We start from the raw sequence: 27025 nt of genomic DNA, 5'->3' as shown, positions 1-27025 counted from the left end.
AGATGATGCTGTGAAAGTGCTACACTCAATATGCCAGCAAATTTGGAAAACTCAGCAGTGGCCACAGGACTGGAAAAGGTCAGTTTTCATTCCAATCCCAAAGAAAGGCAGTGCCAAAGGATGCTCAAACTACTGCACAATTGCACTCATCTCACACGTTAGTAAAGTAATGATCAAAATTCTCCAAGCCAGGCTTCAGCAATACGTGAACCGTGAACGTCCAAGTATTCAAGCTGGATTTAGAAAAGGCAGAGGAACAGAGATCAAATTGCCAACATCTGCTGGATCATCGAAAAAGCAAGAGTTCTAGAAAAACATCTGCTTTATTGACTGTGCCAAAGCCTTTGACTGTGTGGATCACAATAAACTGTGGAAAATTCTGAAAGAGATGGGAATACCAGACCACCTGACCTGCCTTTTGAGAAATCTGTATGCAGGTCAGGAAGCAACAGTTAAAACTGGACATGAAACAGCAGACTGGTTCCAAATTGGGAAAGGAGTACGTCAAGGCTGTATATTGTCACCTTGCTTATTTAACTTATATGCAGAGTACATCATGAGAAATGCTGTACTGAATAAAGCACAAGCTGGATTTAAGATTGCCGGGAGAAATATCAATAATCTCAGATATGCAGATGACTCCACCCTTATGGCAGAAAGCCAAGAACTAAAGAGCCTCTTGATGAAAGAGGAGAGTGAAAAAGTTGGCTTAAAACTGAGCATTCAGAAAACTAAGATCATGGCATCTGGCCCATTACTTCATGGCAAATAGATGGGGAAACAGTGACAGACTTTATTTTTCGGGGCTCCAGAATCACTGCAGATGGTGACTGCAGCCATGAAATTAAAAGACACTTGCTCCTTGGAAGAAAAGTCATGACCAACCTAGACAGCATATTAAAAAGCAGAGACATTACTTTGTCGACAAAGGTTCATCTAGTCAAAGCTATGGTTTTTTCAGTAGTCATGTGTGGATGTGAGAGTTGGACCATAAAGAAAGCTGAGCACTGAAGAATTGATGTTTTTGAACTGTGGTGTCAGAGAAGACTCTTGAGAGTTCCTTGGACTGCAGGGAGATCCAACCACTTCATCCTAAAGGTAATCAGTCCTGAATATTCATTGGAAGGACTGATGCTGAAGCTGATGTGAAGAACTCACTCATTTGAAGACCATGATGCTGGGAAAGATTGAAGGCCGGAGGAGAGGGGGACGACAGAGGATGAGATGGTTGGATGGCATCACTGACTCAGTGGACATGAATTTGAGTAAACTCCTGGAGTTGGAGATGAACAAGGAGGCCTGGCATGCTGCAGTCCATGGAGTCGCAAAGAGTCAGACACGACTGAGCGACTGAACTGAACAAAGAACTGCCCGTCTTCTCAGGCCAAAAGTGGGTCAAGCTGCTTCAGGAGGTAGTGAAGTCTGTTTCTGGGCCTTTTATGAAACCGCTAGTCTTTTAGAACCAATGTTCTAAGAGAAATATGAGGGTTGGAGTTGGAGTAAACCCCCAAGGTGCTTCTTTGGAAAGGACTTGGCATTGTGGATAAGCAAAGTTGTGTATTTTCCAACTTTATTATCTGTTAATTTTGGGGAGTACAAAAGTAGAATACAGAGACTGGAAACGGCCCTCATTTTTATCCCGCTGATGTTTGGGGTTACCTATGAGTACTGCTGCTGCTAAGTCGCTTCAGTCGTGTCCAACTCTGTGCAACCCCATAGACAGCAGCCCACCAGGCTCCCCCGTCCCTGGGATTCTCTAGGCAAGAACACTGGAGTGGGTTGCCATTTCCTTCTCCAATGCATGAAAGTGAAAAGTGAAAGTGAAGTCGTGTCCGACTCTTAGCAACCCCATGGACTGCAGCCCACCAGGCTCCTCCGTTCATGGGATTTTCCAGGCAAGAGTACTGGAGTGGGGTGCCATTGCCTTCCCTGACCTATGAGTGCAGAGTCCCATATTTGGGAGTTTGAGGAAGAAATGAGAACTCCAGGCCCCACTGCCCCCACCCCCCTACTCCCCCCCACATAGGAAGCCTGTGTTCCTGATCCATCAGCCCAGGGTGGCAGGGATTGGGCCCTGGGGTTGGCCCTAAACCAGAGAAGAGGGGCTTAGAGGAGGTGGCAGAGTGTCCCGCAGGAATAGGATGCCGGGCACTTCTGTTCCATCCATCAGGTCTTGTTCTCACCTCGCCTCAACAAGCAGCCAGACTCAGGTGTTCCAGTTACTGAACAGAAGGTGGCGCTGCTGTCCTGGACAGAGGCAGACCGGGCGGGGCAGCCCTCTGTCCGGCTCCTCACCGCAGGGATGGGCCCCTAAAGCTCAAGTGCTTCCTCCATCTGTTTGCCCTTGGCCCACGAGCTTCCCTTTCGCCACCCTCCTTTGTCCTTGTTTTACCTCGGTTGCCCTGGAACTTTTCCCCTTGTTTATCTTTTTTCCCCACTCCCACTGTTCCTGTAGATAAAGGTATTTCCACTCAACCCACTGTCCCTGACACACACACTCTTCCTCTGCAAACAAAACACGGGCACTGATGAGCTGGCACAGGTGAGCTGGAGCAGCCTGTGGGCAACTCACTGGGAGGCCCAGCCTCCCATTGCGGGGCAAGGCGCGCTGGTCCAGGCTTTGACCCGGGGAAGGAATCCTCCAAGCCCAAGGAGCAAACATCTGTCAAAACAAAATAGTGTTTCTGGGTCAAGAAGGTGACATTGGGTGGGGGAAAAAATTGTTCCAGCATTTTTTAAAAGGCGTGAACAACCCCAGTTCAGAAAAAGCATTACAATAATCCTTCAAACCCCAAAAGTAGTGCAAAAATGAGGAATTCACAACCCAGAGCCAGTCTGGTGGGTTTGGAGTCGGAAGACCTGGGTTGAGTGCTGGCGTGGCTTCCGTCCAGTTGTGGGCCAACAGGCAAACTTCAACCACTTGGGGCACGTCTGAAGTCAGGGCTGTGATACCAGGCGGTGGTGGCAGCGATAGAGGAGAATGTGTAGGGATGTGTTCTTTCTCAGCCTAAGATGGAGTTTTAAGCAATGCTTGGCAGTCTGATTCCGCATCCCCATCCTGGAGGTCAGAAGTTACTATAGTTTCTCAGTTCACAGCATCCTTGGTGTCACAGGAATTTTTCACAGAACTCCTAGGCCAAAAGAAATAACCTAACAGTTCTGTTCAGTAAGTATGTTCTCCAAACAATCAGCATCAGCGTCCTCATGATTTAGTGTGTTTCTGTTCGGCTGCTAACTCGTGACTGTAGACCTCCAGGCTCCTCTGTCCATGGGATTTCCCAGGCAAGGATACTGGAGTGGGTTGCTGTTTCTGTCTCCAGGAAATCTTCCCAACCCAGAGATTGAACCTGCGTCTCCTGCACTGGCAGTCAGGTTCTTTACCACGGAGCCACCTGGAAAGCCCCACAATTTAGTGTAGTCACATTGGAAAAACAACCCATAAATTAGTGTGGTATCAGACAAGATGTTGAGAAATTTCTGTTTGCCTTGAAATTTGTAAATTTCACGGCCGCTTCCTAGGGTGCCTTGATGGACAGTTTGGCAGTGTGGCACCGCTGCGTTGGTGGGTACTCATAGAGTTTCAGAGCACTGGGGCTTGGTGGAGGCCTGGCTCAGTGGGCTGAGTGGGCTTCTGCCTTCAGTGGCCGCACGCACACACCTGAACTCCCTCAAGAAGGACCAGCGTCCTGGTCTCCAAGTGTTACTAATTGACCTGGAATTGAGATGAAGGATTTGCCTAGGGCAGAACTGACTCAGTAACTCACACTCTTCCTGTCCTCTCCAGCCGCTTCTCCCCAGCCCAGCATTATTAATGATCTTTGAAAATGTCAGAATCAAAGGTCTGGAGGCCGAAAGCAGCCCACAGAGCTCGTTTCCCAGGAGTTTGTTGACACCATTCTAGGAAGAACTTCAGGAGCCTGCCAGCATTCTCTTAGTGACCACGCACGGAAAGAGGCGCCAGCTTCCGCAGGATCCGTGCAGAGCAAAATGCTTTCCTCCCTGGGCTTTGGGTCTGTTGGCTGTACCTCCAGGGCTCTGGAATCAGAAAGGGAGATGCCAGACTTTTCATGAACAAGCAGCATAGGGTTCTAGTCATCCTGAAGGATACTCCAGAGACAGGTTGTGGGGGTGGCAGAGGAACCAGAGGCCTTTTGCAGCCAGCGGAGATGGGCCATTGTGTGCCTTTGCTTGGTGAGCTTCTGGGGAATCCACCCTTGGGGATTGTTGTACTGAGAATTCTTTTTCAGGATGGGAGAGCAAAGGTTATCTTGTTAGAGTTTAAATGTGGACCTCTTAGAGGTCTTTGACATGGAAAGGGTCATATGGCACTTTTTCTGGTGGTTATCTTATCAGGGTTTTGTTTTTGTGCATATTTTGTTGTCAGACTATCATAATAGCAAGATTGAATATTTAATGAAAGGAAAAAATCACCTAATATCACGATCCTGACAGTGTAGCCGTTTTTATTCTTCTATCCAGTACTCTTGCCTGGAAAATCCCATGGACGGAGGAGCCTGGTAGGCTGCAGTCCATGGGGTCGCTAAGAGTCGGACACGACTGGTGACTTCACTTTCACTTTTCACTTTAACGCATTGGAGAAGGAAATAGCAACCCACTCCAGTATTCTTGCCTGGAGAATCCCAGGGACAGGGGAGCCTGGTGGGCTGCTGTCTATGGGGTTGCACAGAGTTGGACACGACTGAAGCGACTTTGCCGCAGCAGTGTAACAGGGTTAACTATTTTGTATCCAGTTTTGTTCTCATTTGTATTATAAACATCTTCAGTGTTCCAGTAGTCTGGGTAATTCTATAATGTTGTTTTAGTCTGACTCTTGCGACCCCATGGACTGTAGTCCATCAGGCTCCTCTGTCCATGGGATTTCTCAGGCAAGAATACTGGAGTGGGTTGCCATTTCCTTCTCCAGGAAATGTTCCCAACCCAGGGATCGAACCTGCGTCTTCTGCACTGGCAGGTGGATTTTTTACCTCTGAGCCACCTGGGAAACATAATTATATAATAGCATGACATAAATGAAAAATTACACTTGAGAATTACAGGTGGGTTTTGTATCTCAATAAAACTACTTTAGGAAAGATTGTTTTTATAATTTTCTAAATACCTTCAACAAATGGAGAATGATGAAGAGGTTGAGATTCACCAACTTTTGTTCTAGTAGTAATGCCAGTCAGTAGCAAAACATTTTTTCACACCAATTCCCTTAGTCCTTCTCATATATTCAGCTAAGATAAAATCCAGAAATGGCACATCAGAATAGCAAGATATGAAAGTATTTTTGTAGTTGTTGACTAAAGTGTTGTATAGGCAATTTCTTTTCAGTGAGAGGCCCTGATGGACAGGAAATGTGCCATGCTCTTCACACAAGTCACAAGAAATAATTCATTCTTTAAAATGTAAGTTCTCATTGGAAGTCTGCGGGATTGTTCACCCAGTAAGGGAGGCGGGCTCAGTAGGCTTCAGGATCTGGTATTCCTTCTGTAAGCCCCAGGAGATCTCCAGGCTGAGGATGGGGCGGCAGCGCCCAGTGTGTGGGTGATTAGGTCTTCAGGACCTGCCCTTCCGTTCATGGAAACTCAGACATTACTCACTGGGACACCATGAATTCTTGAGCTGTTTCCCCTGATCATTATAGTTAAAAGATAATAGATCTGGCCGTCTTCTCCTTAAGTGGAGGGTGTAACACCTGTCTGCCTGTGACCTGCTCTGGAGTCATTCCTGGAGAGGAATTTCACCTCCTGGCCCTTTAATGTTGGGTGGCTCAGATAGTAAAGAATCTTGCCTGCAATCCAGGAGGAGACCCAAGTTCGACCCCTGGGTCAGGAAGATCCCCTGGAGAAGGGAATGGCTACCCACTCCAGTATTCTTGCCTGGAGAATCCCATGGACAGAGCAGCCTGGCTGTCTCTAGTTCATGGGGTCACAAATAGTTGGACATAACTGAACAACTAACACTTCCACTTTTTCCAGTGGTTGAACCAAGGGTTTCATAGAAATTGTGGCCATTCACAGCCTCCTAGTCTCAAGGGAGGAGGCAGGAAGTTGGGAAATGGTATTTCTAGGCTTTGCAGTCGGGCTGGAGTTTGAATTCCGACGTAGACATTTACGGGCAAGAAACTGCTTCATTGTATTTTGCGTCGGTTTGCTCCTCTGCAGTGGAGAGGATAGTCTGCCTTACGGGGCTGTTACGAGACTTGACGGACGTGTGTTAGCGTTTGGTGCCTTCTGTCTAGGGTGTGAGGAGCAGGGTGTGTGCTCGGTCCCTCCATCTTGGTTTTCACTTCCTGCCTGCCCCCGTGTTCTGCCTTCCAGATCCATGATCCTTTTAAGTACTGATTAGAAAAAAACAAGACAGTGTGACTCACCTAAGCGCAGAGAAGGAAATGGCCCTTGACCATTCCCGGCTTGTGAGCCATCTGGTCTTGTCTTCTGGCTGTTGTATTTGGCCTTTGAACTGTTGAAAATACCCAGGCCTATTTACCACCAGCATTGCCTTGCTCTCACCACAGTGAGTGGCCGTTTGGCCTTCTTTTGGACTGCTCTTGAACAAGGCGGAGGTGGTCTTCACAGAGTAAGTGACAGAATTCACACACCAGGGAGAACCCACCCACCCCAGGCTAGGGTCTGCAAGTCCATCTGGGTGATGATCTGAGCAGCAGGCAGAGGGACAGAGGCAGGGCAGGCTGTGCAAATAGCTCTCTTGTCCAGATTGAAAAAAACTCAAGGTAGGTCCTTTGTCTCACCGCCTTCGGAAGGCAGCTTGGCCACATGTGTAGCCGAAACACCGCTGGGAGAAACGCGGTTGCTGGGAGTTGTGATCTCCTGCAAAGGGAAGAAGGACCATTACTGTCCCTCTCACTCCCTATCCTGGCAGTCCCACCGCTGCCAGCAGGGCCTTCTTGACTGCACTTGCCCCGCTCAGCTGAAGCGGAGACTCCCAGGAGCCCCACCCTGCCCCTGCGCGGTTCTGCATCCAAGTAGGAGCCGCTGCATGCCCGGCCCACCCGCCCGCCAGCCACGCAGGCCCCAGCAGACTTCCTTCCCTTCGGGGCCACATGCCACGGATTTCTAACCAAGGTGTGGCTGGGTGCCTCCTTCCCCAGTGAGGACGTAGCTTTTTGAAATTTATGTTGTAGAAGGGAAGCTGCCTGTCTTTAGGGATCCGGCACTTCCCACCTCTGTTCCTTGCTTCAGTCCATGTCCCTTGAGATGCTACTGTAGGATTCCTGGGTTTGACAGGATTTTACTCATTTGTATTAACATTGGGTTTCCCAGGTGGTTCAGTGGTAAAGAAGCCCCCCTCTGCATCTTCAAGTGTCTTGAATCAGATCTGTGGTTACGTTTGAAATAGTCAGCATAGTCTCCCCTTGGGAGGTGGCTCCAGCCAGAGCTTGCCTTCACATGGAGTCTGGGTGGTTCCACGTGACAGAGCCTTAGCGCCATGCGGAGCCATGGGGGCATTACTGAAGCCAGGATTTCAGAGAGACTATTCTTCTCCCCTCCCTGCCTTTGCTTCCATCTCCAAGGCCAGCCCTGAAGCTGGCTTAGTTTGTCTTGGCAGACGCCTGTTTAACCCTTTCCTGTAGAAACCTCTCTTTGTGGAGCTGAGCCTTCCCAGCAGTGAGCTGGGAGTGAAGGCAAGTCCATTGAATCCGAAACGGCCCCACCAGCTTCCGCCCATTTTTCTGATAAGTTGAGTGTTTCCATCCACGGGCAGGCAGCCTGCCATGGCAGTGGCCCAATCCTGACCATCAGGATACAACTGAAGGAAATGTGCTGGTGATGGGCTTTCTCTTGGGCTCTCCTGGGTGTGTAGGTAAAGCAACCCCTGCCAGGCGGCCCCCACGCAGCACTGGGTTCAGTGACTGCTGCTGAGTCTTGCGGTTCCTGCCTCTCAGTCCATGCCCCCAACACTGTCTGTCAGACCACAATGATTTTATTTTGGAGCTTGGAGCCATTTGGAATGGCTGCTTTCTGGGCATCCTGAAGTGACTCACGTGTCACAGAAAACCTCGTTTGTCCGTCAGCTTGAAGCCTTCAGGGGCCTTCTCGGGGCTTCCTTGGCTCTTGAAACAGCAGGATTGTCTGCCCACAAGTTCACAAGGCTGTCATGAGAACTAAATGAGATCTTTCACTGAAGTGCTTAGCATGATACCTAACGTTATTCCCCAAGACTGAGTTTTGTTTGGATCACGTGCCCAGTGTTTGGCCCATTGCCTGGTACGTAATAAATGCTTGATAAGTTATTTGTGGAATAAATAAATGAATTAACTTTACAATAATTCTTTTTTTGTGTATTCAAATCAGAAGCAACAAGGTAGACTTAAGGTGTTTTAAATTCAGTATTGGTGCGCGCCCCCGCCACACACACACCTTCCTGCCTACCCCGTATCAACCTTTATTGCAATTCTGCTCCTGTAGCTCCTCCACTGCCTTGCTTTCTGTTGAGTGCACACATTGAAACTACCTGTGGACTTTAACAGGTTTGGAGTCTGGGGGTTCAGCATTGCAGGTGATGTTTGCTTTGAAACCCTAAACTAGACTGAAGAAAAACTGACCACTGGCTGCTTAGGCGTGGGTGGTGGCGGGGAGGAGGGGCGGGGGTGTATGTGTGTGGAGGAGGGGAGGGTGTGTGTGTGTGTGTGTGTGTGTGTGTGTGTGGAGGAGGGGAGGGTGTGTGTGTGTGTGGAGGAGGGGAGGGTGTGTGTGTGTGTGTGGAGGAGGGGAGGGTGTGTGTGTGTGTGTGTGTGGAGGAGGGGAGGGTGGGTGTGTGTGTGTGTGGAGGAGGGGAGGGTGTGTGTGTGTGTGTGGAGGAGGGGAGGGTGTGGGGGGGTGTGTGTGTGTGTGGAGGAGGGGAGGGTGTGGGTGTGTGTGTGTGTGTGTGGAGGAGGGGAGGGTGTGTGTGTGTGTGTGGAGGAGGGGAGGGTGTGTGTGTGTGTGTGTGGAGGAGGGGAGGGTGTGTGTGTGTGTGGAGGAGGGGAGGGAGTTTGTGTGTGTGTTTGTGGAGGAGGGGAGGGTGTGTGTGTGTGTGTGTGTGTGTGTGTGGAGGAGGGAGTTGTGTGTGTGTGTGTGTGTGGAGGAGGGGAGGGTGGGTGTGTGTGAGATCAGTGTTTGAGCACCTGTTGTGGGCCGGGCACCGACTGTTGCAGGTGCTGGGAACACAATGGTATATAAGACAGAGCACAGAACAGGGCAGGTGTCCTCTCGTTGGCCAGGTGGGGGTGGGGTGGAGGCCTGCTTCCTTCCCTGGTGCAGGGGAGGAGGCCGACATGGCCAGCAGAGCATGCCTGGGGCCTCAGGCCACAGTGAGGGTTCTTTTTGAGTGGGATCTCTGCTCATGGAGTGCAATGTCACCAGGGCTTTGTAACTGCTCGGGAGCCCCAGGTCTGAGAGGACAGAAGATTTGGGAGGCTTTGTTTCTCTGATCTGCCTCCCCAGCTGCCCCCTACTTTTAAGATGCAGCGTTTCATCATCGGCCAGAAAACCTAGTCTGGAACATTCTTTCCCCTGGAGCGGGGCGCGGCTGTCCTTTGCCCTCTGCTCAGAGGGTTTTCTCTGTGCCTAGTGCTCCTGAACGTGGGGAGAAAAGGCAGAGTTTAGATGTGGTGGAATCCAGCTGCCAACTTGCCTTGTCTCAGGTTGGACCCCAGAGCTTCAAGTGCACTTTGTGGGGCTGGCTCTCGGAAGGGTTGATGAAGTGTTGGCTGTAAACCTCCATCCTCGCCACCAGGAGCTGTGGCTCCTCTGCTGAGTAAACCCTCCAGCTCACGTGGCCGCATGTCCCGCGTCATGGAGCCATGTTGTTTTCACTTCCTTCCTCTGCTCTGGTCACGGTTTTGCTGGTGGCTGGAGTTTTATATTCTCTGCAGAGGAAACCACATCTCAGATTCTGTAATTCCTAAAAATGCGGCCCCTGTCACAGGGCTGTTAGATTCTTCCAAGTCTCAGACACGATTAACTGCAAAACCAAAATTGTTAGGTTCAGATCACAGCCCTCCAGGGACGGCCCCAGCCCACGGCAGCCGCCTCACACCCTGGTCAGAGGGACTTAAGCCCTGGGAGAATAGGGGGTGCAGACGGTCTGAAGAAGAGGCGTCAGGGTTCTCCTTCCTCCTTTCTCACTTGGCTTCGTGGGATGATACGGATTTTGTTTTGCTTTGTTTTTCCTGTGTCTTAACAGGACTTGAACTGGAGGGCAGAAACCAGGTTTGCCTGGTCTTTCCCCCAGGAACTGCTATGTGCGACGCGGTCCCAGGCAGGACACCCTGTCTCCACCTTCCTGAGGAACTGGGTGAAAAGCGCCCGCCGGGGTGTCTGAGGGGGCGTGTGCTGTCACGTCCAGGAGACCTGGACTCATGCCTCCCGGCTGATGCAGACAGTCATCTGTCTGATAACTGGATCTCTAGGCTGAGTTCATTTCTGTGGCCAACGGAATATCCACCTGGAGGCCAGGGAGGGTGGATTCGACAAGTCAAGGCAGGCTTCCTGTGAGCCTTCTGAAACCCTGCTGTGGGGGAAGGAAAGGAACAGTGGGTTTTTGTTACTTTTTGCTCTTGTCCTCTCCTCCCCTCCTGCCTCTTTAAGGATATACCGAGTCTCTCTCTAGCAAGTTTTGTCAAACCGGTTTCTTGAACTGCTGGCAGTTTAACACGTGAACCTTCCTTCAGTCTCCGAAGGAGATAGCCCTGTTAAATACTTCATCAGTTGTTTTTTCTAACACCATGGCTGGCTTCCAAGATAACTATCCTGGGCATTTTGTTCGTTTTTGCGCTGAGTTCCTGGTATCTGAGGCGTGACTGTCCCATGGGTCTTTGTGTTTAATGCGGAGCCCCGTCCTCGCCCTCAGAGCAGCTTCATTGGATGAAAGTTGCCTCGATGGACTGTTGAGCATAAGTGGTTCTAAAAAGCGTCTCTGGGGTATTTGACGCCTGTCCTCAGTGGTCTCACCGGACACCCTGACTCTCCTTCCTTGCTGGACTTTCTTCAGCATCCCTTAATGTCCTGCAGCCAACTCCATTCCAAGAACATATGTTGCCGTGGCTCCAGGTCCTTGTGGGGTGTAGTCCAGCCCTTTTCAGGCTCAGGTTGGGGCAGCGGGGGTTCAGGCTCCTTTCGGATCTGGAAGCACTTGGGTCGTCAGCTTTCTTCAGGGGCACCTTGGTACCAGGCCACATGCCCAGGAGCTCAGCAGACCCACAGCCCACTTGTCCACGTCAGAGGGCAGAGGAATTCCCTGCTGAAGCGTAACAAGGTGTGGCCACCAGGAGGCACAGAGTCCCATTGTTGGATTCTCCGGGGCCTTAGGAATCACACAGGCGCCTGTGACGCAAGTGGGGGATCTGAACAAGCACAGACTCCAAAGCCTCGCCGTAGTCTGTGGCTCCCAGCCTGCGGAGGCTCAGTTAGGTGTTTGGCTTTTAGGGTTGTCTCAAGGCAGGAGAATCTTTGCTTGCGGTTGGGTCCCTGCGCTTGCAGATAATGTGGAGCTGGATTCCAGCTGGGAAGGGGCGAGGGTGCAGAACTTCTTTCTGGGGGGTGCTGGTTTGGAATTAAATAAAAGGCCACAGTTTCATGGGACTTGAGGTGCACGCCGTGAGAGTAGAAAAGCAGAGACTAGTTGTCATATTGAAACCAACTACCAGGTTAATTTGGGGAAGGGAGCATGTATAGAAAGATAAATCTGGGGGAAAATGAGGAGCCAGGTCAAAAAAGGAAAACCTGAAGATAGTAGAAAAAAGACTTCCTCTCTGTGATTTTGCCCCACATCCCCAAGATGTGACTAAATAAAGCTCAGATAAGCCAGCCCAGGCCCTTGTGAAACGCAGGAATCTCCGTCTCTGCCCACCCGCTCCACCTCCCATCACCGCACAAAGGCAGGCCCAGGAGCCTCACCCCTTTTAATCTCACGAGGAGCTTGTGGTGTGAACAGGTCCTTTCTCCTTTGAAGAGACTCCTCACTTGTTTGGTGACTAACTTCCTGTGCCCCCGGAGCAGACAGCAGAATTCCCACGTGGCTGGCTTGCCTCCTTCCTTGCTGCTCTGCATTTTGGCCTCCAAAGGGCCCAGGGCAGCGCTTTGGGAAAGAGCCCTAGGAGGCCTTTGAAGAGTTAGTGCATCAGGCTTGTGGGACCAGCCAGGTGGCCCCAGAGGGGAGGTAGGATGTGGCCAAGTGATGTTTTCCCACAGTGAGCACCAGGACAGCTGTCCCCTGGAGGGAGAATTAGGACCTTTATAGCCCAGCGTGCCACACACTTCAGCATGGGTTCCCCCAGAGTCACAGCTACAAAGGGATCGTTGTGGGGCCCGCCGAGACCCGCTGTCTGTGGAGGGGCTGATTGATGACCAACCTGAATTTGGCTCGGCAGCCCTCTGGGGGTGCCTCTGCTTTTTGCCCACCTGATTGGCAGGGGGCGGGTGACTGGGGGCAGTGGTTGCTAAGCAGCCTGGCCTGGACGTTATGCCCGTCCAGGTCGAATGAATAGCTGCAGTGTTCCAAAGAATGAGGGAGTTTTGGCCTATCCTAGGGACTTTTTGGAGAAGGGGGTTAAGAACTGCTGTTCTGGTCTTAGAGCCTGGGGGGTGGGGGGTTGGTGGCCTCCCTGTGCCTGCCTTCTGAGACGTCACCTTGGTGTCAAGTCGCATCGTATGAGTGGGATACACAGCGCTGCCCAGCCGCCTCCACGTGCCCGTCGGGTCCACGATTGTTACTGTCTTATCTCCTCCCTCACTGATCAAAGGGAGGGGACACAAGATCCAGCCTCGTGAGCACAGCTTCTGCCACTGTGATCATTACCACGTCATGACACCTGAGACCCCGACCTGTGTTGAGGGACTCGGTTTCTCCAGAAATGGGGAGAACAGCTATGTTTTTACGTTTGTAAAACGTAAAACAAACATTATGCGTTTGGGGCAGCAGAAGCAAGGAAAGTAGGTGCCTAGCCATGTGACCGTGGCCAGAACTGGATTTTCTTCACTACAACACGTGGCACATGGGGCTCTTAGTTCCCCAACCAGGGATTGAACCTGTGCGCCCTGCATTGGAACGACTGCATCAGCAGGGAAGCCTTTACCTGAGCAGTGAGATCCGGAGTGGTCTGATGAGAAACCTTTGCCCCTAGGGCTCTGTATACCTCCAGAACAGAGGACACGGCGTGGTAGTGGGTTCTGGGGGCAGGGGCTCGCATAAAGGATCAGAGAGAGCTTTCTTTGGAGAGACCGAGCTAGTGTGAAGAAAACCAGCAGGTGAGCTAGGAGACGGAGCCAGGCCGCCTTGCGCTGGGCTGTCCTGAGGGCGGTGTGTGACTCCCTGATGGTCTGCTGCCTGCCTGCCCCCAGTTCCATGAACTGCCCCCTTGTGATAAGGCCTCCCTTTTTTGCTGAAGCTGAAAGTGAGAAAAATCTCTTGGGAGGAGATAGCCTTTTGCGTTTTGGTCTTGAGATTCTCTAGCCACCTCTTGTTTCCTGGGCACCAGGCGGGGTGCTGTGTGCTGGGGCGGCTGGCCAGGCCCGGGGGAGCCGTGGGCAGGGTCCAGGTTTGCAGGTGATGGCTGGCTGGCTGCTGGTTGCTCTCCTTGGCATTGGGGGTGCTGTCACTGCTGGAGGCCATGGAGGAGACACTGAAGCAGGTGGCTGGAGCATCCCGGCTGCTCTGATGAAGGAAGAAGGGATATTCGGAGGTTCAGGGGTCTCAGGAACCCCAAAGTGTCAGCTCGCTCTCTAAGTTCCTTGCAATGCTTCTACCTTTTCTCCTTCCTAAAAAATCCTGAGTGGTGTCAGTAAGGAGAGTGACTCTGGGTCGGGAGCCGCACACTTACTCCTTGTGTTTTCCTTTTTCCTTGCAGGATAACCCGGAAGTAGAAAAACGAGATCCCCAGGAATTAGTTGGTGAGTACCCTGGGGTGGAAGGTGCCAGGGACAGGTCTCTGAGCCTCACCCAGAGCCAGCTGGCTTCCAGCCACGCAGGTGGTTTCTCTCTGCTTCCACCTAGGCAGCAGCTCAGCTGCGAGCCTGTCTCTGGACTCTGACTCTCAGGGCCTTTGGCATTTCCTAAGATGTCTGCGTGAGACACCCAGAGAACAATTCTTTGAAAACCGTATTTATGGTGCGTTTCAGGGAGCTTTGGTCAGTTGCCAGTGTCGTCAAGAGGGACTCGGGCCCCTCCAGCTGGGAGCTTGTTCTCCTTGTGCTCTGCGCCTGGCCTCCGGCCTTGGACCCCCCGAGCCTCTCCACTGGCATATTCACGGGCTCAGGGCGCAAACATGTGGCCTCTGCTGGCATGCTGCTCTGTCCCCGGGAGGGAGCATGCCTCCCAGCCCTGGAGCCTGGGGCCCTTTGTGTAACTGGCCAGGGCGGTTACGGTTCTGGAATGCGGCCCGCGTGTCATCCCAGCCCCGTGTTAGCCCAGCCTCTTCAGCCTTTCAGGAGGTCTCTCGACTCCTTTCATTTCTGCCATGGACTTTGTCAGGGCTCCCCCGAGGCCTGGCCCAGCCTCACGTTGTCGGGGGTTGGCCCTCCCCCTCCGTGGCGAGACTGCCCGTCTCTTCCCGCCCACTCAATCCTCACAAAGCGGGGTTCCTGCTCCCCTCGCCCAGATGGCGCCTTTGCGGCTCACTCGCCCTGCCCGGGTGAGCCCCAGGCTGGAAATGTTGTATCCAGCAGCCCCTCCAACCTGTCCTTTTTCTGGACAGGATGCCTTCACCAGGAATGGCAGGTGGGGACCCATCCTGGTTATCGTGACTGAAAGACCTAAGCATCATTCGTTACGTTTGTCTCCTGAGGGAAAGACTGGGTAGGACCTTGACCACATGGAGAAGCCCAGATGCTCAGCGGGATTCTGCCCTTCAGCCCCGGGTTTTCTGATGAATGGGGTATGAGTCTTTCCTATTAAAAAAAAACCCAAATTTTCCTAAAACCAAAGAGCCTGATCTTGGGAAAATGGTGCCATAGAGGCAGTGCAGTTGGCTTCACAGGCAGAGGGAGCAGAGCAAGCCCCCTGGGAAACCCGTGGCCTTCCCCGAGCAGGCGGTCCACGGGCCAGCCCTGGACTGAAGCCTCAGCCTCGCTGTCACGGCAGGACGGAGTGGGGGCGGAGCCGCCCCCAGGAACGCAGCCAGGCAGCGCTCTCGGCTCCTACTAGCGGCGCTCGCTTGGCAGGAATGTGTGTGGGCTTCAGCCACCTCGGCCCTAAACTCGTCGATAAACAGCTTTGACTTTGCCTCTCCTTGTCACCGTTTGAAAGCAGCTTTGTGAGGGGCAGCTTACATAGAGTGGAACCCCCGCCACAGTCCTGACGAAGATGTCTCTGTGACTGTAGAGTGTTCCCCGTGCCATCCCCTTGCACACGTTTCCTCCGCTGGCCTCAGGCAGGCAGTGATCTCTTTTCTTCACTATAGTTTTGTCTCTTTAGAGTTTCTCATACATCTTCGGCTGGGTAATTCTTTGCTGTGGCGGCCTGGCCTGTGCGTCGTACAGTGTTTTAGCAGCATCCTTGGTCTCTGCCCACCACCAGAGGCCAATAGCAGTCTCCACTCCCTGCCAGATACAACAACGAAAAATGACACTGCTGCTGCTAAGTCGCTTCAGTCGTGTCCGACTCTGTGTGACCCCACAGACGGCAGCCCACCAGGCTCCCCCGTCCCTGGGATTCTCCAGGCAAGAACACTGGAGTGGGTTGCCATTTCCTTCTCCAATGCATGAAAGTGAAAAGTGAAAGTGAAGTCACTCAGTCGTGCCCGACTCTTAGCGACCCCATGGACTGCAGCCCACCAGGCTCCTCCATCCATGGGATTTTCCAGGCAAGAGTACTGGAGTGGGGTGCCATTGCCTTCTCCGAAAAATGATTCTGGACATTGCCACATGTCAACTTGGAGGCAAAATTGCCCCTGCCCAAGAACCATTAATACAGATGGACTCCTTGTTTGTTTGTTTTGTCTGGCTTATTCATTTCCCATAATGTTCTTGAGACCCTTCCATGTTTTTGAGCATATCCATAGTTTTTTTTTTTTTTTTGATTGGTAATATTATTTCATTGTGGGGTTACATCACAGTTTCTTGAATCCATTCTCCCATAGAAAACATGGGTGAAACTTGAAGCCTCCTAGTTTGGATTCCTGTTCCCATTTCTCACTGAGGAGGGGGTGGATGACTTGCAGAGTGGCTTCCGCTCATGGCGCCCTGGGTGTCCCCCTTTTGCCTGGGCCCAGTGCCTTCCGTCCTTGCCTCTGGATGGAGGACTCAGGTTGCTCCGCTGGTGTGGACAGCGTTTTCACTTGTGTAGACAGGCCCAGGTTTAGTGGAGCAAAGCGGAGCAGAGAAGCTGGCTAAGGGCTCCCCAGCGCTGTAGCTGCTTGACAGGTGAGTGGACACCCAGTCCTCCCCTCCAGGTGCCCCGTGGGCGGTCCTGGAGCAGTGGCCCTGGGGCGGTCATCCACTTGAGTTCTCTGTGTCTCTGGTGAGGCAGAGACACTCCGCTGCCTCCTGCTTCCAGCCCCACAGCACCCACCAGGCGTGCCTTGACTCCCGCCGTTACACACGCCCCGCTGACGAGCCACGCCTGTGCAGATCCATGCCTGGCAGCTGTGGATACCTGTGCTGCTTTGTGAGGTGGGCGTGCACCCAGGGTGAATCACGCTGACGGCAGGCTTCTCAGAGCCTGAGTACAGTGCCCGCCCAGAACACCCCAGCAGACCCAGAGCAGCCACAGACCTGGGCTGCCCCCGAGGGCCTGGACACACGTCTCGGTGTGTTTCCAGGGAGGTTGATTTGAGGCAGCTGTGGCGGCTCCAGCAGCCCTATGTGTGGGTCTGATGTCTTCTGCTTCAGATGCATTCTGAGACTTAGGAAGGACAGAGTTGCAGGAAGATTGCTCCTGAAATCTGCAAGAGAAACTTGTACCGCGTTTTCTGAATGTGTGCCTTCATTCGCCATTGTTCCAGAGAGGAACTCTCTGTTCCCAGCCCAGTCCCAGCCCACGAGCTTGGGAGGACTCTCCCCTCCCTGTCACTCTGTCCGCTTGGGTGGGTGGGTTGCTAATGGCAACAGCGGCACGCCCTGTTTTTCCAAAAGGCTTTCCTGGCAAATGCCAAAGGGCGCTCTTTGTCTCTCTGTCACGTGCACACACACTCTCCCCACCCAGGGGAGCCGTCTCCCCCTGCTGTGCACCCAGAGCCTGCCCTGGCCTTCCTGGCTTTTGGTGCTGATGCTTATGAAACGCGAGAGCCAGCACAGCCCAGGCAGTCCCACTCTCAGCTAGCCTCTGCAGCCTGCTTGAGCCTCCAGCTTAGAACGCCTGCCTCTCCCAGGGCTGGGAGGAAGGAGGAAGTTGGGATGAGACCAGGGTGTCACCCTTGCTTCAGGAGGCAGGAGACGGAAGGGGCTGAGCAAAGAGAAGCACACGGCCCCATGGTGGAGCGTGCTCCCAGACCGCACTGGTGTCTCGGTCCACAGCAGGATGACACGCCGACACCCTGCTCTGGGGCACATCCAGGGAGGCTCCTCCGACAGTGAGAATCGGCACGTGTAGCCTTGCTGGGAGATGGTCCCTGGGCTCGAGCTCCAGCCTCAGTGTGTGCAGGCTCGTTTGGCAGCAGCTGAGAAGTGAAGCTCAAAGCAGAAATCAAAGCACCTTATCTGCTAAGAAAATATTAATCCAGCCCCAGGAGAGAAGGGAAAGGCTTACCCGGCCGTCCACTGGTAGTCTAGGCGGCCATTTAGGGGCTGAGAGAGTCACGCCAGGGCTGGCACATGTCGGTGCCCAGTGGGTACTTGCTGGGTGTTAGTGGTGCTGGGTTGTCCATTCTTTGCCTTCATCCTGCCCCACCCTGCTCCGCCTGCTGTTTGCTCATTGCATAGTCCTTTTCTTGAGCGAATGCCTTGAAAAGCACAGACAGAATCTTACAACAAGCAGCACATTGTCTGGGTGATCCAGAGCACGACTCTGCAGTTGCCAGGGTGGCTGGAGGCAGCAGGGAGGGGAATGAAGGGAGAGAGAAACGGGTGGGCAGGGCACATCGCCAAGGGAATTGTCCCTTGGGAGCTGTGGGTCTTCACTTCAGAATCAGGCCTGTTGTTCCCAGGAATGAAGTGGACCGAGTGAGGGTTGATTGATTTACTGCTGAAGGACCCGAAGCTAATAACCAGCAGGTCGTTTTGTATTGAATAGATGTCATTTATGTACAAAGCAGTTTTGAATGCTGAGTCCCGAAGCCCAGGGAACCCTGAGCTTCTGGTGGACCCTGGGTAGCAGAGCCTGAGACGGAAGGACAGCACCAAGCAGCTCTGAGTCCCCAGGATCCTGGGAGGGTGTTTCAGGGGCAGAGCCCGTGGGAGGCAGAGCCTTGTGCGCATGTCTTCCCAGCCCTGAGCTCACGACTTCACATTGGTAGCTTGAAATTGATTGGCCATGACGGGAGAATTTACACCAGAGAAAGGGGCAGATGGCTGCGGGTCGTGGGTCTGCCCCTCCCACCTCCCAGCACCACAGTCACCAGCACCCCAGGACACAGTCCTTCCTCTGGGCCTGGCTGTGATATGGCCGCTCGCGCCCTCTGCCTGAACTTCTTTCCCCACTGCACCTACTGGCTCCTTCAGGTCATTTAAGTTCAACTCAGATGCACCCTCAGAGAGCCACTCTGCATGCCCTGTTTTACCATTTTGTAGTGTGTGATCCCTCCTTGAAAACACTTTATGTACCTTTCTTGTCTTGAAGGGTTTTTTATTGTCCATGTCAGGCCCCCACCCTGACCCTCCCGCGCACCCACAGAACTCCTCTGTTCTCTCTGCAGCCTCCTTTTCTGAAAGAGTCCGGAACATGTCACCTGATGAGATCAAGATCCCTCCAGAGCCCCCTGGCCGGTGCTCAAACCACTTACAGGTACGTGCACGCTCAGCTGCTGAGGCCCGTGCAGACTGGGCGGGTGTCTGGCTGGGTCTGACTTTAAGCGGCTTCTGGAAAAGAAACAGCCCAAGTGGGAAGGAGCCTGCAGTCCTGGTGACCTCACTTAGGCCGCTCCCAGGAGCCGGCGCCCTACCCCCGGCTGCCTCTGCAGCCTCAGCTGGGCCCCCGCCTGCCCCGGGACACTGCCAGCAGAGCAAACAACATGCCTGTTCTGGGCACCCTTGAGCCCAGGGAATGTCTCCGAAGGAACTTGGCTAAGAACCTGAGGGGTCATCAGAATGTTCAAGAAACAAGTAGGAATGCAAATGCTGCTGCTAAGTCGCTTCAGTCGTGTCAGACTCTGTGTGACCCCATAGACAGCAGCCCATCAGGCTCCACCGTCCCTGGGATTCTCCAGGCAAGAACACTGGAGTGGGTTGCCATTGCCTTCTCCGCAAATGCACACGCGTGTAAATGCATGCGCTTCAGTCCTCTTTTTCCTGAAATGGCGGTTCACTGGCTTCCTGTCTGATGATCCCTGACTTGCGGAGATGGAGTGTGGAGTGCGCTCACCTCGGGAGCAGGCCCTCAGGGAACAGCTGGCCTTACTCTTCCCTGTCAGCCTCAGTGGCGGTTTCTCCTTGTCCCTCTGCGTGTTCCCCTTTGAAGGGGACCTTGTGACAGTAGGGCAGACACCCACGGCTGCCCCCGAGCGGGGCCTCTGGCTACGCCGCTAGCGCTCGCACACGCTGACGGACGGATGACTGATGGGGCTGGGGCTGGGCATGCGGCGACCTGGGTGGGTGCCGAGCGGGGCTGGGCTGCCGCACACAGTCCCTTCTCTTCCTGGAAACCCCTTCCCTTGGCTGAGTCGTCTCCCCACCACCACCACATACCACCCCACCCCCGGCCCCGTGCCACTCACGCTCCAGGCAACAAGCCGCAGCCTAAGGACAGTCCAGCAGTCACCAGGCAGAGATAGCCAGCCCCAGCCTTGAATATCAAAATGTCTCTCCTTTTTAGATCCTGCTAGTGGCAGAAACCATGACACTGAGCAAAGGTTTTAGTTCCCCTGAGATAGGAGAACCCACCTGACGGCCGAGGGCACACAGAGAACTCATCTGTAAGATACAGCAGTGCCCCCACCTGCCAAGCCTTCCGGGAAGGCCTGCCTCCATCACCTGCAGAGCGAGGACACAGAGGCATGCGCTCGGCTTCTCTCTGCCTGGCAAACATGTTACAGACCTCTGTCTCCAGCTCAGTGCTTCCCCTGGGCAGTCTTGACTCCTGACAGGAGTGGGTCTCCTTTCCTGACGTTCCAGAGGACCTCGCTCAGGCCCTGCCCCCCCGCCCACCTCCTCTTGCAGGTGAAGAGCACCCCAAGTGGTTTCTTCCTGGACAGTCTGTGTTTAGCTGCCACTAGTTGGGGAGGCTGCCAAGAGACCCTGCCCTGGGCCAGCGCCAGCCTCGCTGGGTAAGCCTGCTCCTCCTCCGAGGTGGCCCGGCCCTGAGGCTTGGGTTCCTGGGGCCTCTTCAACTCCCCGGGCAGCCCTGACGCCATCTGTTGCTGGCATCGTCTCTGTGGGCCTCAGGACACCTGTGACACTGGCCTGGACCCTGCCAGGTGGTTCTCTGGTTTCCCATTGAGCCAGAGAACAGAGCTTGAGGGGAGACTGGATGAGAAACTGGCTCTTGACCCCCAGCAGTGCCTCTTGGTAAAGTGAAAAGGACTGGCCAGCTGTGAGCCTCCCCTCAGAGGACACTGGGGAGGCTTGTGACACCTCTCCTGCCTTCCCAGGTCTCCTGCTGGGTCTTAACCCCATGTTAAAATTAAAATCCAGCATTCAGCCCCCACCTGTCAACACTAACTCTTGAAGCTCCTCTTCAGATGATTCAGTAGCTGATCCCCAAGTGGGGTTTGTTCACTGTCTTCTCCATGGCTTCTCTAGCTCCAGCTTCTTATTCCTCCCGCTGCTGACCACCCAGAGGGGATCAGGAGAAAGCACAGCGAAAGCAGACTGGTCTCTGTCTGTCTCGTCTGCACTGGGTGGAGGAAGACCGTCTGGCCGGAGCAGGGCTTCACGTGGCTCCCCCAGGTCCTCGTGTCCACAGCACATGACCACAGGCTGGGATCGTGAGGGGTTCCGTCACCATCGTCTTTTTGTCCCCCTTCTGTAGGACAAGATCCAGAAGCTGTATGAGCGGAAGATAAAGGAGGGGATGGACATGAACTACATTATCCAGAGGAAGAAGGAATTTCGGAATCCCAGGTGAGTTTTCTGTGAGCCAGCAGGGGGACGGTGGGAGGGGTGATGTTGGACTGGGGACAGGAATGCCCCCAGAGAGGTGCAGGGAGAGGCCCTGCTCAGATCCCAGCTGAGCCCAAAGGGACTGTCACCCGGACTGCGTTAACCTCGCTGAGGCTTCGTCTGCCGTTGAAGAGCCAGGCAGCAGGTGCGGAGGGGAAGCTGCGAGACGTGGGCTGGTGGTTCTGCCTGGGCTCTCATTCCCTCCTCCTGGAGTGCGTGATCTGAGGCCTTAGTGTCCTCAGCTGTGCGAGGAGGGGATTGTCTAGATGGTCACCCCAGGTCCTCCTACCTCTAGAAAGTTGTTGACTCTGTATGCAGGTTTGACAAACAGACCTGTGTCTCGGTCTCACTCTGTCCAGTGTTCAAGCAAGTGACACACCCAGGAAAGAGCCTCGTGTGCCGATTGGCGAGAGCTGCCCTTGCCCCTGTGGGCCTAAATGGGGAGGCCCCAACCCAGCCCCACAGGCTGAAGGTCTGATGTCCAGTTGAAACCTCATCTTGACACCATACTCGCTCTGGCCACTGGCCCCAGTCCCTCTCTGTGGAAGGTTGGAAGGCCAGAAGTGACTTTTAATGTCACGTCAGTGGACATTTGCCCTCCTGTTTGGAAACTTGTTTAGAATAGTTCAACTGGGCTAAAGACTTGGTCTGCACGCAAGTGCTAAATGGCTCTGACCTCCTGGAATCCGGTGCTACGCAGGGCCTCGGGCTCAGGCCCGCTCAGCACCCTGTGGTCTTCTTTTTTCAGCATCTATGAGAAGCTCATCCAGTTCTGTGCGATTGACGAACTCGGCACCAACTATCCAAAGGTATGTGCCACCTGCAGAGGTGGCGGGTGAGGGAGGGGACCCAGGGCCCTGCGCCCTCTCCACTGGCTTCAACCTGGAGCCACTGAAAGGTCCGTGTGGCACGCTGCCAGCAGAGGAGAGCTGTCCCCCTCTCCCTTGTTTGAACCCGGGGCCTCTGCTGGTTGGACTCGCCGTGCCGCGTAGATCAGCCGTCCACAGTGCTTTTCTGCCCTCACTTTCCTAAGGAGGGTTGGCTGGAGACGGGATAGCATCTGAGCCTCCCTGCCCTTGAAGGCCAGAGACTCCAGGCCAGGAAGATCCATGGAAAGACTTGGGGAGAAGCATGTGGTTTCTGAGTCATTTCCATTTATTGGCCCTTTCTGCAACTTTGACGGAGAAGGCAATGGCACCCCACTCCGGTACTCTTGCCTGGAAAATCCCATGGACGGAGGAGCCTGGTGGGTTGCAGTCCATGGGGTCACTAGGAGTCGGACACGACTGAGCGACTTCACTTTCACTTTTCACTTTCATGCATTGGAGGAGGAAATGGCAACCCACTCCAGTGTTCTTGCCTGGAGAATCCCAGGGACGGGGGAGCCTGGTGGGCTGCTGTCTCTGGGGTCGCACAGTTGGACACGACAAGCGAGTTAGCAGCAGCAGCAGCAACTTTGAACTTTTCTTTTTCAGGATATGTTTGACCCCCACGGCTGGTCTGAAGACTCCTACTATGAGGCATTAGGTGGGTAGCCGTTCATCTGCCTGCTCACCCATCCATCTGTCCCTCCAGTCATTAGGCAACACAGGTTTCAGGGTCTTCTCCGTGTTCGGCCATGTCTGAGGAGCTGACTGTGCAGCCTTGAACCATCCAGACCCCCATCCCTGACTTAAGAAGCTTACAACACAGCGAAGAAGACAGGATCAAAGGAGTGATTCCAGCAATAACGAGTGGAGTGATGAAGATGCAGGCTGGGCCACCTAACCAGGGGCCAGGGGAGGGTGGGCAGCCTTGTGCAGGACACTGTCCGAACAAGGTCTGAAGGTGCACAGAGGCTGGCCCAGCAGGTGTGGGCAGGTCCCAGGCAGGGGGCCGGCGGAAGTGCAGCTCTGTGCAGGGGCCCGGCTGGGAGAACTGGGAGGAGTTTCAAGGGGCCCACTCCCTCGGGTGCCAGGTCCCAAAGCAGCGGCCTGTGGACCACCAGATCTGGCCCGTGGTGTGTGGTGTTGGCCCCTGTAAGTTCTGTCTTGCTTTAATTTGAATTTAGTGCTAGTGTTTTATCTAAAAATCCAGAGACTTCTCTGGTGGTCAAGTGCTTAAGACTCCACACCTCCACTCTAGGGGGCTCAAGTTTGATTCCCTGGTCAAGGTACTAAGATCCCACGTGCTGTGCAGCCAGGCCAGAAAAGAAACAGTGCAAATCTAAGATCCCGGTTGCTGAGGAGGTGGTTACCCTAGGCCAGCATTCCCCCGTGGCTGGAGCCCAGGAGCAGCTCACCCCTCCAGACGGTGCGCAGCCCCAGCATCGGGGCCTTTGGACTGTGAGGCCCAGCTTCGTGCTGGCTGAGGGCTGGCTCGTGACTGCCCATCACAAAGCGATGCTGCAAGCAGGAGCCCCGGGAGAGCGGCAGGCAGCTGTCTGGGCTGCTTTGGCCCGAATTACCTTCTTGTTTAATCCGCTGCTCTGTGACTACCTGTCCTGTCTTCATAGCCAAAGCCCAGAAGATTGAAATGGACAAGTTGGAAAAGGCCAAAAAGGAGCGAACCAAAGTAAGTGATGGGTGGACGTCCTGATGAAGGGGGCAGCTGTCTGAGGCGAATGGGTCCTGCAGGCTGAGCCAGGGGGCTTCCCTTACCCCCACCCCCCACCGCTGGTTCATCACCCGGCGACACTGTGAGCAGCCTTAGATGTGCTGGATTTTAAGCCTCCATGACTCAGCTTGAAGACGCTTCCCAGGCTGCTTCCACTTGGTTTCTCGGGACTTAATGTTGGCTGCATTATGTCCCCTCCCCCGACACACACCCTTATAGCTGCCGAGCCCTGGGGGCTTTCTCCCTTTGGGCCCATCGGCAGTCTCCTCAGCCTAAACGGAGGAAGTACATCCTTCCCAGGGCGCTCTGGTCTGTGCCGTTCTTGGCTTCCAGCATGGCCTCTGCAGCCCGCCTGAGTGCTTCCGTGTGCCTCCCGTGGCCAGGTGACCCCTCACGTCAGGACCCTGAGCGTGCTGCTTGCCTCTGGTCTCGGTCCTTCAGGGGACCGAAACTTGGCCGTGAGACCAAGTCCTCTGGGCTGTGCCCTTTCTGACCGGAGTCTCAGAGAGAGAACACAGCCGCAGGACGCCCGCCCTTCCACCTGTGGTTTAGCCTGGTCCTCCTCCCGCAGCACATGTGGCCTCCAGGACGTGTGTCCCCTGCCCCCCTCCCTGGGGCCACAGGGTTGATCTCTCTGGGAGCTGGTGCTGGGGCGATCAGGGGTCCTCATTCTTAACCCTTGATTGAATTTGCCAACTCTCTCTCCTTCCCCCTTTCCAAACCCCAGGCTTGTTGCAGGGACGTGTCTGCAGCACCTGGGGGCCGGAGCTGTCCTTCCCCTGTGCGCATGGGCACCGCCTCCCCCGAGGTGTGAGGGCGGGGCCTGGGCGGGCAGGGGTGCCCCAGCAGCGCAGAGATGGCCATGGCGGGAGGGGCCCGGTGTCTGCGGGAAGCTCTCTTCCGAGGATTAACCGTCCTCTCCAGGCGCCTCTCCAACGCTTCCCCTGCTGGACAGTCACAGCTGGTTCTCAGCGCTTCCCTCGTGCAGTGCCAAATTGCCTCCTGTGCCCCAGGAGCAGACAGCTGGCAAAAAGATGTGGATGCGCACTGTGCGCAGGTCCTGACTAACGATCGTCCCTCTCACCCCCAGATTGAGTTTGTGACGGGCACCAAGAAGGGCACCACGACCAACGCCACGGCCACCACCACCACCACGGCCAGCACAGCCGTCGCAGGTACAGCGGCTCCGCTCCCCGCCTCCCCCGCAGACGCAGCCAGGGCCTTCCCGCCTTATCTGCGGGAGCAGGGTGGTGGCGCTCTGGGCCTGGGGTGGGTCCCGGCTCCCCGGCTGCCCTCGGCTTCCTGGGGCTGTCCCTGCCGTTTGTGCTCCCTGGTCTCAGACCACTGGCCTGGGTGGGCCCTGACTTCTCTCTGGCCTCGTCCCCAGATGCCCAGAAGAGAAAGAGCAAGTGGGACTCAGCCATCCCGGTGACGACCATAGCCCAGCCCACCATCCTCACCACCACGGCCACCCTGCCAGCTGTTGTCACCGTGACCACCAGCGCCAGCGGCTCCAAGACCACCGTTATCTCTGCCGTGGGCACCATCGTGAAGAAGGCCAAGCAGTGACGCAAGGGACCCCAGGGACCGGCTTAGGGTGGCTCGGACAGTCTCCCCTCAATGGAGGGGAGGAGCCACTCTGGGACCTGACGAGACCGCGGCCTCTGGGAGGTTCCACATTGTACATTTCAGGACTGGGACCCGTTCCTCTCCCTCCTCCCTGCGAGGAACTCCGGGTGGCATTTGGCCTGGAAGAGACGGGGCTGCAGAGGAGCGGGGCTCTGGACGGCATCCCCGCCACGGGGTCTGCACCCGATTAAAAGTGCCGCGTCCTCACGTCTCAGCATCTTGGATGCCCTGGTCTCTTCACAGTCTGTTTTCAGGCAAATGTGAAAACTCAAGTGTCCTCTCGTCTTCTCGGTTGGATCCTCACCTCGGGGTTGACAGTGGGGTGACCGCAGCCTGCAGCCGGCTCAGAGGGGGTGGCCCGAGAAGTCACCTCGGTCATTCCCAGTGAAAGTCTCTTGGCACAGGCAGGCAGGGGTAGAGGGGGGAAGGCCTGGGCTCCCGCTGCCCTGGTCCTGGAGCTCTGAACCCCACCAGCTGTCAGGAGCCCAGCCTGTCCTCCCCTGGGCGCAATTGAGCCCTCCTCCAACCACCTCTTGGACACACCCTGGCCTTTGAAGTCTCACCAGTCACCAGAAGGGCGGGAGCTGACCCCTGACCCTCGCAGGGAGGGGGCAGGTTGCAGTGGGGAGATGAGTCACCTCCTGGCCTGGCTGGGCAGCCATTCATTGTTTACGTTAAGTCCAGCTCCTGGGAGGATCTGCCACCCCACCCTTCCTGTGCCTGTTATCTCTGCCCCACAGCAGCCCTCGGGCAGCGCCAGTGGCCGCTGGGCTCCTCTGGGGCCAGAACAGATTTCCCAGCAGCTGCCAGGCCTGGAGTCCCGGGTCTGGAGGGAAAGAGTGCTTTTCCTGCTCTCAGGCAGCTCTCTCCCCACCAGCGGAAGGGCCGAGCGTCAGAGAAGGAAGCGAGGCTGTGAAGAGCTGACCTGCTTCCCCAGAGTGGGCAGGGGTTCAGAAAAGTGGTCCCCAGGAGGCACCGGATGCTGGTGCATGACTGGGGGAGTGTGACGACCCAGCCCTGCGGCCCCCAGAGTAGAGATGGAGCCACCCCTGCCCCCTCCCCACAAACACATCCCCAGCTGCAGAAGAGGGCATGTCTCCCTGTCCTTTGAGGAACTTCGCAGCCCTCAGACATAGAGAGAGGGCTTCCCGCCTGCAGCCTCCGCCAGGGCCCCAGGGAGCTCATGTGGCGGCAGCTGGGACCTCGGAGTCAGCACCTCTGCTCTGGAGCCCAGGTTAAAACAAATTGTGTTTGAGTCATGTGTGTCTCAGGCCTTTTGCTCTGTAAGTCTTCTCTGTCAAATCATGGTAATAAAGCTTTTTGAGCTGGTTGTGAGGAACCTACGAGATGATTTATGCATCGCTGTTGTTGCTCAGTCATGTCTGACTCTGCAACCCCACAGACTGTAGCCCACCAGGCCCCTCTGTCCATGGGGTTTCTCAGACAAGAATACTGGAGTGGGTTGCCATTGTGTTCTCCAGGGGATCTTCGCAACCCAGGGATTGAACTTGTGTCTCCTGCATTATCAGGCACTAGTGGCTAACTTACCACTGAGCCACCAGGGATACGTTTATAGAGTACTCTATCCAGGCTTGTTGTTGGTC

The 27025-nt window shown here is 54.7% G+C and overlaps 1 protein-coding gene across 2 annotated transcripts in view; it reads left to right on the top strand.

Moving 5' to 3' along the window:
- The window catches only part of SAP30BP (SAP30 binding protein), a 33896-nt gene extending 7132 nt beyond the window's left edge, over window positions 1-26764 (top strand). For both annotated transcript variants that reach the window (XM_027518714.1, XM_027518713.1), the window contains 8 exons: window positions 13856-13898; window positions 18797-18885; window positions 21067-21158; window positions 21946-22006; window positions 22673-22724; window positions 23692-23750; window positions 24883-24967; window positions 25180-26764. In XM_027518714.1, the coding sequence (XP_027374515.1) occupies window positions 13856-13898; window positions 18797-18885; window positions 21067-21158; window positions 21946-22006; window positions 22673-22724; window positions 23692-23750; window positions 24883-24967; window positions 25180-25361 (663 nt within the window). In that variant the 3' untranslated portion in view covers window positions 25362-26764. The remainder of the gene's footprint in view (window positions 1-13855; window positions 13899-18796; window positions 18886-21066; window positions 21159-21945; window positions 22007-22672; window positions 22725-23691; window positions 23751-24882; window positions 24968-25179) is intronic.
- The last annotated feature ends 261 nt before the right edge of the window (window positions 26765-27025 follow it).

Source organism: Bos indicus x Bos taurus, chromosome 19 (genome assembly GCF_003369695.1).
Source record: "Bos indicus x Bos taurus breed Angus x Brahman F1 hybrid chromosome 19, Bos_hybrid_MaternalHap_v2.0, whole genome shotgun sequence".
NCBI classification, from domain to species: Eukaryota; Metazoa; Chordata; class Mammalia; order Artiodactyla; family Bovidae; genus Bos; species Bos indicus x Bos taurus.
Note: the sequence above shows the minus strand (reverse complement) of the source record. Positions and strands in the feature narration are given on the sequence as shown.